Source organism: Mus caroli, unplaced genomic scaffold (genome assembly GCF_978045245.1).
Source record: "Mus caroli unplaced genomic scaffold, Mus_caroli_1 scaffold_18, whole genome shotgun sequence".
Taxonomy (NCBI): Eukaryota; Metazoa; Chordata; class Mammalia; order Rodentia; family Muridae; genus Mus; species Mus caroli.
Genome location: NW_028227273.1, coordinates 9,770,001 through 9,782,766, shown reverse-complemented (window position 1 = coordinate 9,782,766; position 12,766 = coordinate 9,770,001). Strand labels below are relative to the sequence as shown.

General features: G+C 45.9%; 1 protein-coding gene across 1 annotated transcript in view; it reads left to right on the top strand.

Moving 5' to 3' along the window:
* Slc3a1 (solute carrier family 3 member 1) overlaps nucleotides 1-12,766 on the top strand; it is a 35,427-nt gene that overhangs the window by 2,143 nt on the left and 20,518 nt on the right. Inside the window, exons 2-4 of the mRNA XM_021185737.3 lie at nucleotides 2,111-2,290; nucleotides 2,429-2,583; nucleotides 6,966-7,091. Of these exons, the coding sequence (XP_021041396.1) occupies nucleotides 2,111-2,290; nucleotides 2,429-2,583; nucleotides 6,966-7,091 (461 nt within the window). The remainder of the gene's footprint in view (nucleotides 1-2,110; nucleotides 2,291-2,428; nucleotides 2,584-6,965; nucleotides 7,092-12,766) is intronic.

Here is a 12,766-nt window from a genome sequence, read left to right as displayed (position 1 = left end):
TCGGCTGCCCCGCCCCCTCGGCTGCCCCGCCCCCAGCTACCCCAGTCTTCTTCCTTCCTCACTTCCTTGTGCTGGAGCATCCACTCTGCCCCAGGGCCCCCTGCGTGCTCAGCCCTGTGCTTGCTTCTGGTTTAAGTAGAAATATTTCTGTCGCCAGCTGTTGCTCAGGAATGTTACAGTCATCTGTAAAGACAACACAAATGAGCAGCCTGCCCTGCTACAGCAGAAGGGCCTACATCCTTTGAGCTGTTAGTCTGAGCCTCGGCCTGGGCATCCCTAACAGCCAGGCTCAGCAACCATTCTCAACAGGCCAGTTAGTTAGAGCCTCCTGATAGAGAAAAGCAGAGACTGATTGAACATGGCCAGGTTGGAAAAAAATCCCTAGTTCTTGACGTGAAATGTAGGCTGTAATAAAAGGTAGAAGAAATGCATAGCAAAGCAGTCCTGGCCAAGGCGTGGCCATCTCCAGTTGATGCATCACTGCCCAGCCCCAGTCATCCTGGGGCTCTGACGAGGAGCTCAGAGCTGTGAGAAATTTCTTTCCTGGAAACAAGCGCCTCCCCTGGCTGGCACCGGGTTTCGGTCTTTTCCTTCTCCCAACAGGAGATTCTGGAGGAAAATTCAGTCCCTGAAGGACGTTTGTCTCAATAGTCTGATAACCAAAGTGTCTCTAGAATGTCTTCACTTCTGCCAGGGAGGCTGGCAGGGTCAGGTGACTTTGTGCTTCGGTCTTCTTGACGTCCTGCTTGCTTAGATGTGGCATGCTTTAGGTAGGCTAGTGGAAACACAGAGAATACTGCCTCGAGGCTTCGAATCTGCATTTAGGACCATGATCTAGAACCCACAGCAGCTATCGTCCCACAAGGTTCTGCAGATAGGACTTAACTTCCAAGCCGGGCGTGGTGGCGCACGCCTTTAATCCCAGCACTTGGGAGGCAGAGGCAGGTGGATTTCTGAGTTTGAGGCCAGCCTGATCTAAAAGTGAGTTCCAGGACAGCCAGAGCTATACAGAGAAACCCTGTCTCGAAAAACAAAACAAAACAAAAAAACAAAACAAAACAAAAAAAACCTTCCATAGGTCCCTCTGGCATGCCTAGAATCTCTGGTGTAGCCTTTCTACATAAATGAATGAGAACCACTGCTGTAAAGACAGCCTGAGAGAACATGGAACCTGGCAGATTCTGGCACATACCCTCTATCTCCCCGTCACAGTTCTGCCCGATTCCTCTGTTCCAGATAATAGCTCTTGCTGCTTTGCTCGGTTACTTATTCATTTCCCATGCTGAGACCCACTTACTCTGTGACACTCCAGCCCACAACTTTGCTCATCAGCTCCTCTGCCCCAGACGGTCAGAGCCAAAACACTGGTCCATAAGGTAGCTTGCACAGACAGCTCCTCTCCAGTGCAGGAATCACCCATCCCGACCTCTTTATATTTCCATCGTAGCACTGTGCAAGTTTAGTTGTTTTCCAAGGCGAGGTGGATTTTAATAATATATTTTGTTTAATGCAATGGTTTTTTTCTGTATCAATAGATCAACATAAGACACTATTGACACATTAAATTCTTTCTCTTTGTACCAGGTGTTAAAAATCTGGTATGTGCCCTCCCTTCCAGCACATCCAACCCAGACGAGACACATTTCAACTGCTCAATCGCCACATGAGGAGGCAAGATGCCTTGGGAGGGGCCGGTACTTTTCAAACATTAATCCTAATCCCAACACTTGGGGAGGCAGAAGTAGGTGGATGTCTATGAGTTCAAGGCCAGCCTGATGCTAGGTGATGCAGAATAGGATGCAAAAGCACACATGGGGCATAAAAGACGCTCTAAAGCTGCTGTTTCTCTGGCCTCCACCCCATATCCCTTTTTCTCTTTTCATAGTGGATATGTGAATTCAAGTTCTTGAGTATTGAAAATATTTTTTTTTCATTGAAAAAAATCCAATGTGCTGTTTCTTTGAAGCAGTGATTTGTGAGAGGTAGGCTTGCTTCCTAAAGCCACTAACATCTTTATTTACACACACACACACACACAACCATTTTATTTTTAATTCTTCAAATAGAAAAACAAAGAGGTGTTTGCTCACGGCCTTGGCTCTCCCTTCAGGTATCCAGGAGAAGCTGGACTATATCACTGCTCTAAATATAAAAACTCTTTGGATCACTTCCTTTTATAAATCATCTTTGAAAGACTTCAGATACGCTGTTGAGGATTTCAAAGAAATTGACCCTATTTTTGGAACAATGAAAGATTTTGAGAATTTGGTTGCTGCCATCCATGACAAAGGTAAAGGGGATGAGGGGTGAGTCTAGGAAAGCAGGCAGAGGGCATCACGCCTCCCATTCACAAGGAACCGTCTCCCACTTCACGGGCATTCTTCTAACGCAATCAGTTCCTAACGTTTGATATGTTTCTACTCATTAGGTTTAAAATTAATAATTGATTTCATACCAAACCACACCAGTGACAAACATCCTTGGTTCCAATCGAGTAGGACACGGAGCGGAAAATACACCGATTACTACATCTGGCACAACTGTACCCATGTCAACGGTGTAACCACCCCTCCCAACAACTGGGTAAGGACACCCGATGAGCAGACAGCAAGTGGGCAGCTCTAGACTCACTGAGCTGGACAAGTGGGAAGCCCTTCAGGTTGGAAAGCATCGAAGGAGTTAATTTAGAAATAGACAATATTAGTTAGAAATAGACAAAAGCCCCAAGAGCTTTTAGGTTTGTGACATCATTGTTGAACGGCTGTATTCTAGTACATGGTTCTCTCTCACTGGCGTCTCCTTCCCTTCTGCCCTCCCTCCCCACCTTGTCCAGCATAGGTCTCCTGGACAAAGGTAGAAAAATAACATTCCTTTTTTTCCTATCTTTTAGCACTCTCCAGAGCCCATTGCCTCTTTGACTTTTTGACACACCTGCTGGACGGTGTCATAAACAGACACAGTCGTTCATGACTTTCTCTCCCCAGACCTTTGGTACCTGAGCCCCTGGGCACACCCTGTTGTCATCATCCCCGCTACCTTGTCTTGGGAGACTGACTGAGTCCAGGTGGCCAGCATGGTCTCATTCTCCTCCAGCTCCCTGCTGCCTCCTTCCCACCCCAGCATCAGAGATGGTAGAAGCCACCCTTCCTCCTCCTTGCTCTTTCTGTAAGACACTATTCTTTCTGAGTGGCCAGATTTAGCAAATAAGAACCTAAGACATGCATTTAAACCCAAGTTTTAGATTTAGTGAATGAACTTTTAGTGTAAAATATTGTGTGGGACAGGTTCTATATCTGCATGTTCAACCTACTGTAAATTATATATATATATATATATATATATATATATATATATATATATATATATACACACACACACATACACACACACACTTGAAAAATATTTAGGAAGGGGCTGAAATAGCTATAGATCATTAGCTGATCATTAGTCCTGAAAATGCTACAACTTAGCACTTACATTGTGTTAGGTAGTAAAATTAATACAGAGATTATATGAAACATGAAAGACAGTGTGTGAGAGTTATACGCAGACACTCCATTTCCATACAAGACTCTTGGGCACCTGCTGATTTGATGTCCGCCAGGGTCCCACCAACCCCCGCAGCGATGCTGAAGGACACGGTGCTAGCAAGATGCCATGTGCTGGCCCTGAAGCCCAGTTCACTAGACACTCTAGTTCAGCAGGCAAGGCTGCCCTGTCTCAGGAGCAGTCCACCTGCCTGATTGTGTGTTTCTCTCCTGCTTCTTCCAATCCTCCTGCTCAGGTCTGTATCTTTCCTGCTTCTTCCAAATCGTTTATTGTAGACTCTCGCCCCACTGGAGCCTCCCGCCTCTCACCCTGACTCTGCTGGTCCGAGGACAGCAGCTTTCCAGCTAAGCACACTCACGCGTCATGACCATGTGACTTCCCTCTCTGTGACAGCTCATCCACCAGGCTCTGTGCAGGACCAGCTCGTGGCAGTCAACAGCAGGTCTTGGCAGGCTTCTTGCTCTAACTAACCATCTCCTTGTTAACAAACTACGCCTTGTTACATCACCATTAGTAAACACGTACTGTGTGCAGGCTGCCTGTTGAGGGTCTTACATTCATGAATTCATCCAGTCTCTTCCCACCCCACCCCCTTTTGGTTCCTGTCTTGCAGAGTGAAGTCACTCTGCAAGTGGTGTGTGAAAGGACTAAGCGTAAATATAGTCCGTGCACCCCCACAGTCTGCTTTTTCTTTCTTTAAGATTTATTTATTGTTATAGGTAAGTACACTGTAGCTGTTTTCAGACATACCCAGAAGAGGTGGTCAGATCCCATTACAGATGGTTATGAGCCACTTTGTGGTTGCTAGGATTTGAACTCAGGACCATCTCTCCAGCCCCACCCACAGTCTGCTTTTAAATCTTACCGCTCACACCTTGAACCAGTGCTCGGCCGCAGCACTTGGCAGCTGCTTCCTCTCCACTTTCCCTGTCCTTCCATCAGCTTCCGCTTGCAGGCAAGGCTGGTTCCTTAATGTAAAAAGTTAACACAGAACCTGGAGAGGTGGCTCAGCGGTTAAGAGCATCGGCTGCTCTTCCAGAGGAGCCAGTTCCCGGCATATACACTGGGTAGCATACAGTTGCCTGTAACTTTGGCCCTACGGTATCAGACATTGTCTCTAGCTTCCATTCCCACGCATATATGACATATATGCATATGACCATGAATTCACATAGATAAAAATAACTCTTAAAAAGTTAGCATATGCCGGGCGTGGTGGCACACGCCTTTAATCCCAGCACTCGGGAGGCAGAGGCAGGCGGATTTCTGAGTTCGAGGTCAGCCTGGTCTACAAAGTGAGTTCCAGGACAGCCAGAGCTATACAGAGAAACCCTGTCTCGAAAAACCAAAAAAAAAAAAAAAAAAAGTTAGCATATACATATATGTATGTATGTATGTGTGTGTGTGTGTATATATATATATATATATATATATATATATATATATATATATATATATATTTGTATGTGTATATGATGTCATACTACTCAGCAGTTCAATGAACTCCTAGTCCATTTTTGCAGCTGGAGAGATGGCTCAGCTGTCAAAGCACTGGCTGCTCTTCCAGAGGATCTGGATCCAATCCTCAGCACCCCATAGCAGCCCACAACCATACATAGCTCCTGTCTCAGAGGACCTGATCCCCTCTTCCAGCTTCTGTGAACACCAGACACATGAAGGGTGCACAGACATACATGTAGGCAAAACACCCATGTGCATAAAATCAATAAGTTAAAATTTTTTCTAAAGAAGCTCATACCCCATGTATATGAAGTTCTAGATGAGATAATTTATAGTCAGGAAGTTGAGGACTATTTACTTATTTTTTTATTTAAACTTTTATTGAATTTATTATTTATGTGGGGGTAGAGGGGCGGGAGTCAGTTGTCTCTTTCTATCACGTGGGACCTAGGGCTTTGCTTCGCTCATATAATGCATGCTATTAATAGTTAATTTTTTAACCCTTGTATAACTGGCTTTCATTACTCATTTTTGGAAAGGCCTATCCTGTAGTTTTGGATAGCCATGCGTCACACACTCTCCTGTTGCATATTACTGTATGTATTGTACATATATATGTCATATGTATGTGTAGTATGTATATGTAATAGGTAGATATCACATGGTTAACTTAATCACTCTTCAGTTGAACTGTTTTCAGCTTAGTCATTAATCATGTCATAAGCATGCTTATTAACCTACTTTGGGGCTTGGGAGCAAAGTTTTCCTGAATTAAATAGATGTGAAGCCCCCATGCAGAATGTTGTGCTAAACGATAGTATTTGCCATTCAGGTGGATATAAAAGTCTCCTGCTAAGTTCCTAACTTTGCACTGATCCAGTACCAGTGGTCTGTAAGTGAGGGATGCAGGAAGGTAAGGGATGCAGGAATTCCGTAGCTGTTGATGATGGTGAGCACCAGTGGTCTGTAAGTGAGGGATGCAGAAAGGTAAGGGATGCAGGAAGGTAAGGGATGCAGGAATTCCATAGCTGTTGATGATGAGCATCTCCCACATCCACTCCCTTGGGCGCCATTTCTGTGATGCGCTTCCTTCTGGTTTCCTCAATTCTCTTCCGGTTGCTTATCTGTGATCTTTTGTTGGTTAGACATAAAGTCAATATGTCATCTTGAGTCAAGTCCAGGTGGCCCACACAATGAACTGGTGAAGTTTCCTTGAAAGATAGAAGCCAATACTCACTGTGGCCAGTGGCCATGGAAATGCAGACCCCATGTGACAGTGCCTTCCCATGAAAAAGAAAATGGTTTAGGTGGAGAAACCCCACCACCGCCACATTTCTCCCCAAGTTTTCTAGTTTCTCTTTATCAAGACATGAACAAAAGGCCTGAGAGAGAACCCAAGAAACTCTCATGTTTAAGGCTGAGCTACGGCAGACTGACCAGAGGTGAGAGACAAGCCAGAGAATCTGACATGCAGTCTCCCCCTGCTCTGTTCTAGAAGGAGATATCAGCCATGGTCCTGGTGCTTCGAGTCACTAGACTTTTGCTTCAGAAGACTATCAGTTTCTCTCTCTCTCTCTCTCTCTCTCTCTCTCTCTCTCTCTCTCTCTCTCTCTCTCTCTCTCTAATCTGCTTCAGGAGTCTTGAGCCTGGGCAGCAGTCTCAAGAACATACATTAGGAATGGCTATTCCCTAACTTGGTCTTGTCCTGGACTTGAGAACATTAGCTGGTACTGTGGTTGTTAGAAATGGTGTCTGCTTGATAATTACTCTATAACCATTGTTGTGGAGTGTTAGGGTAGAAGTTGGGGCGTTAACTTCGCGCTCTCCCTAGAAAGACAGCTCCAAGGATTTATGCATCCACCTTGTGGGGCCAGGATGCCAAGGTCATGTGTTTGTGGACAAGGCTGTGTAGGAATGAATGAGCTAACCCCTGTGTTTTTCTGTCTGTCTGCTAGCTGAGTGTGTATGGAAACTCCAGCTGGCACTTTGATGAAGTACGAAAGCAATGTTATTTTCACCAGTTTTTGAAAGAGCAACCAGATTTAAATTTCCGAAATCCTGCTGTTCAAGAGGAAATAAAGGTGAGTGTGAACAACCACACGGACATCTCCATTAGTGGGAACCTGAGTGAGTGTGAACACCCTCACAGACTTCTCCATTAGTGGGAACCTGAGTGTGAACACCCTCACGGACTTCTCCATTAGTGGGAACCTGAGTGAGTGTGAACATCCTCATAGACTTCATTAGTGACATTAGTGGGAACCTGAGTGAGTGTGAACACCCTCACAGACTTCTCCATTAGTGGGAACCTGAGTGAGTGTGAACACCCTCACAGACTTCTCCAGTAGTGGGATTCTAAGTGGTTATTTGAACCAGTCTATATTGAATTAAAGTCTGTGTAAGCAAAATCAAAGCACGTTATTAAATTCTCAAATTAAGGTGTCAAATGAAATGCAAATATTTACATGTGTTAATGGCCCCTTAATTCATCTAACTCAGAATACTGTAAGTAACAGGGGATATGGGACCTACGTTGGAGGGGCTCTTTGGCTGGTGTGGGGAGGTGAGTGAGAAGAGGCTTAGGAGATAGTTCATACACGTGCAGTAGGCCTCTGGCTGTCCTCTGGTCTCAGATAGTTAACCTATGAAAACAGCTGGTGGTGACATCATGTTTGTTCACGTGGTAAGATAAGCCATGCACAGCGCTTCTGTATTCACTCTGTAAATACTGTCCGATGGCTCGCTCTGAGCCGGGCCCTGTCCTGAGCATTGAAAATTTGACAGTCTCCAGAATATCAAGGGGACAATGACAATACTGCGTGCATGACACTTCGGGTGATGCTGAATGCTCTCAGGGAAGAGACATTGGCATACCAGGGAGAACCAGCTCTTCCATAGAAGGGGCAGCCCCTGTAACCGATGCTGCCCAGTTAAGGAGCCGAAGACAGAAATGGAGCCTGTGAATGAGAGATCCAGGCAGAGAGATAGAGACAGAGAGAGACAGAGAGAGAAAGAGAGACAGGGACATGAGAGACAGAAAGAGAAAGAGGACAGAGACAGAGAGACACAAAGAGACAGGGAGATGAGAGGTTAAAATCCCAAGTTCAGTTTAAATTTTCAGATGATGAGTAATGCACCTTGGGGGATAGATATGTCTGCTAAAAGCCCATCTGCTGGTTACTTGAGATTAGAATTTAACTCTTGGGCCTGTGTGTTAACTGGTGGATTCACTTGGGAGCTGGCAAGTGGTGAGAGGCAGGGTGTCAGAAGTAAGTGACGCAGGCTGGTCAGATCTGCAAGGCACATGCCAAGTCCCTGAGGTCCCTCTGCGGCTTTGGGATGGAGGGTTCCCATTGCCACCACAGTGGGCTCCACCAGAGGGGGCCTTACTCTCAACTCAGGAAATAGCTCTCTCAGGGCTGCTATGGGGTCGAGTACATGGGAATTTAGGGGAGCTGGGCAGTCTTGGAGGGAAGTTGGTGAGGAACCACCTGTCCATAAACGCTTGGCTTTATTTCTGGACCTTTGGTTCTGTTCCATTCTCCTATAGAACAGTTTCTATCTCAGGACTACAGTTTGGTAAGTTTTGTCATAAGTTTTGAAATCAAAAAGTATGATTCTGAGCCGGGCAGTGGTGGCCCACGCCTTTAATCCCAGCACTTGGGAGGCAGAGGCAGGCGGATTTCTGAGTTTGAGGCCAGCCTGGTCTACAGAGTGAGTTCCAGGACAGCCAGGGCAGTGAAACCCAGTCTTGAAAAACAAAAACAAACAAACAAATTAAATAAATAAACACATAATTAAAAATATAAAAATAAAAACAAATATGATTCGGCTAGGTGTGGTGGCACATGCCTTCAATCCCAGCTCTAGGGAGGCAGAGGCAGGAGGATCTCTGTGAGTTTGAGATCAGTTTGGGCTATATAGTGAGTTCCAGGATAGCCAGGGATACAAAGTGAGATGCTATCTAACAGACAAACAAGCAATCATTAGCCCAACATTGTTTTTAAATACTTCTTGACTATACTGTGTTCTTTGCATTTCCATATGAATTTTTGTAGCAGCATCTCAACTTGTGCAAAGAACCTACTGGCTTTTTAATAAAGGCTATATCAAATCTGTAGCTCATTTTGAGGAGTATTCACAAATTCATATCAAACATTCCAATTTACAGACATAGCATTTCTTTCTCTTTATTTAAGCGTTCTCCAATTTACTTCTGAAGTGTTTGATAGTTTCAGGAACAGGGGCCTTGCTTCTATTATTTCTCCCTCCCTACCTCCCTGTCTCTCCTCTCCCTCTCCCTCTCCCTCTCCCTCTCCCTCTCCCTCTCCCTCTCCCTCTCCCTCTCCCTCTCCCTCTCCCTCTCCCTCTCCCTCTCCCTCTCCCTCTCCCTCTCCCTCTCCCTCTCCCTCTCCCTCTCCCTCTCCCTCTCCCTCTCCCTCTCCCTCTCCCTCTCCCTCTCCCTCTCCCTCTCCAGTTTCTCTTCCTCTTCCTCTCCTCTCTCCTCTTCTCTCTCCTCTCTTTCTTTCTTTCTCTCTCTCTCTCTCTCTCCCTCCCTCCCTCCCTCTCTCTCTCTCTCTCTCTCTCTCTCTCTCTCTCTCTCTCTTTCTTTCTTTCTTTCTTTCTTTCTTTCTTTCTTTCTTTCTCTTTCTTAAATCTTTCTAGTTTCTCTCATTCTAGACAAGTCCTTTACTACTGAACTATGTCCCATCTTTCCAGATTTCTTTTTAGATATTTGTTCGTGTGGGCTACTTAGGCATTAGGAACATTTTTACCTGTGTGAGATTTCAGTGACTCACTTAGAAGTCTGTTCTGGAAGCAGGCTCCTTGAATCAGAGCACTCTTGTTTCAGTGACGTTGGTAGGAGGGAGTTTTAGTCAGCTGACTAAGGGGTAGGTTTTTGTTTGTTTGTTTTTTGTTGTTGTTGTTTTTGTGTTTGTTTGTTTGTTTGTTTCGAGACAGGGTTTCTCTGTGTAGCCCTGGCTGTCCTGGACTCACTCTGTAGACCAGGCTGGCCTCGAACTCAGAGATCTGCCTGCCTCTGCCTCCCGAGTGCTGGGATTAAAGGCATGTGCCAGCATGCCCAGCTGGGTTAGTTTGAATATTGGTGCTGTGGACTCTCTTCTATCACCTAAGTTCATTGACCTCTCCCTTGCTCCTGCCCACACTTATTTGTCACTTACTGTGTGACAAATAGTTAACCTAGCTCTATTGAAGCATGTAGGCTATCATAGAGAATGAAACTTCACAAGGTAAACTGGCACTTCTCGAGAGACACAGGGATTCAAACCTAGGTTTGGGGACTTGAGTTCACCATTGTGACAACAGTCCAGGGACAGTGTTGGGACACCAATTTCTCTCTGTGCGATTCTCTTTACTGGCAGTTAGAAGCTCATAACTATGTCATCCAGTCTGTTTAAGAGGTGGGCATCCCTTCATCACTGTCTTTACTGACAGGGATGGTTGTCTGGGAATGTTTAAATAGTTCTTGTATATTTTGATACAAGGCGCTGCCAGATATACTAATGATTCTTTGAATAACGTGGCTGTTCTCGTGTAGGCATCCAGGCAGTGACATATGTGAATAGAATTCTTACCAACTCGTCCACCAGAATGCAAGTCCTCGTGTCTGGGTCATGGCTGCCTTATCCCGAGGTTAAACATTATTTGGAAGGCAAACCAGGAGTCACCATTAGGAGTCAATAGGAATTACAGAGGGACTGAGCTTTGGGCCCCAGGAGTAGACCTTTCTCAGGAAAGCACCTCTCAACTCCTTCTGTTCCTTCCTGCAGCACTTTATCTGTGCAGGGGAGCTGAGTGGGTTAATCATTGTCAGCTTCCATGGTTAGCAGTGAGGACGGATCTGGGCGGACTTCTGTTCAGGTAGCAACTTGAACCTCTGGAGTCTGAACCTGATTTCCCCTGGCTGCCGTCAGCTTTCAGCTATTGCTCCCACATCAGACTTCTGCGACAGTCTGACACCACAGGCGTCTTACAGCGTAGAATACTCTTTTTCCTCCCAGGTCTCTTTCTTTCCCAGTGACTGTCAGGACTTGGCTCGGGGCCTGGACTCAGGGACTGTTTCTCCCTTGAGAGGTTAGAAGGCTCCAGAGGAGCTGGTGGTTTACATGAGGTGGTTATGTCTTGTCTGCTCCCCATACGTTGGTTTCTAGTCCTCACCCCCCCCCCCACTTGATGGATGAGAAAACAGAGCAAGGTACCATGACCCAGGGGAACAGCCAGGATGTTTAGCAAGAGACCCTGGTTGTCTTGCCTCTGTCTGGACTCAGAATGACCTTGGACCAGTAAGATGGGAAGCCTGAGCCCCGGAGACCTCCTGGGGAGGAAACGGTTCTTACAAGTTGGAGATGAGAAGCCAAGGGGCACTTCTCGCTCAACATTAGCACTCATAGCTAAGTGTGGGCTCTGTTCTGCCCCTAGTGAGCACAGGACTGCCGGAGATAAGCATTTCAATAAAAATAAATAAATAAATAAATAAATAAATAAATAAATAAATAAAGTTCTCTTACTACCAATTTTTAATGCCAGCCCCATGGCTTATTATCTTTTTAAAGATTTACTTATTTATTATATGTAAGTACACTGTAGCTGTCTTCAGACACTCCAGAAGACAGCATCAGATTTTGTTACAGATAGTTGTGAGCCACCATGTGGTTGCTGGGATTTGAACTCGGGACCTTTGGAAGAACAGTCGGCGCTCTTAACCACTGAGCCATCTCGTCAGCCCCAGCCTCATGGCTTATTGATAGTACTTGCATAATATTGCACTCCTGGGTGCCAGGTACTTCATTCTCTATATGTGCTCCTCTAATGAGGTGTGTGGCGAACTGGCTGTGTGCTAGGACATGGTGGCCTCCTCTGATGGTCTGTCTGTGTGTGTGTGGTGTGCTGGCTGTGGGCTAGGAGATGGTAGGTGGGAGACAGACATGTGTTATAGCTGTCAAGGTGTTTTTGTTCCAGAGGAGAGATAGACAAGAGAACAGAAAACATAATGTGATGGTTGTCATGACAGAAAGAAGTGGGCAAACAGATGCCTACACTGGACACGGAGCAGATACGGTTTGGGCAGTTGTGAGAAGGCAGGTAACACTAAGTGGTTGGGCTGGAGTGAGCCAAGTGAAGTAGCACTGGGGGTGGGGGTGGGGTGGGGTGGGGGTTGGGTGGGAGTGCAAGCAGAGGGAAGGCATGAATCTTGTACTTTTGGAGTGCTGGCAGATAAGCCATGTGTGGGGATGGGATGTACACAGAAGGCCATGTGACTCAATTAGACTAAGTGACCTGGGGGTCAAGTTCTGAGCAGGCCTGAAAGTCCTGAAAGAAACCCAAACATTTGTTTGTCTTCAGATAAGGCAATGCTTTTTGATTTGCATTTTTAAGCAATCACTCTGGTTTTGGAGACGGGGTGGGAGGAGGGCAGCTTTGGGGGCAGAATTCAGAGCGCAGTGATCTCGAAAGGAATCTTGGAAGCCTTTCGGCCTGCAAGGGTGGATGGGGTCAGAGAACTCACCAGGGCTTAGAGAGGCATCTGGGAGGACATGAGGTGGGAAGGTGTTGTTGCTGTACTCTGAAATGGAAGATGAGAAGGGAGAGTGTGCAGACTCCGCAGCATCAGAGCTGTCTGGGAGACACAAGTGCCCAGTGGATACTTAGATTTATAAGGACACGGGTACAGGAGAAAATGTGCTCTAAAGATGAAAACATAGGATTTATTGACATAGGAGTAGGGTCTCCAGAG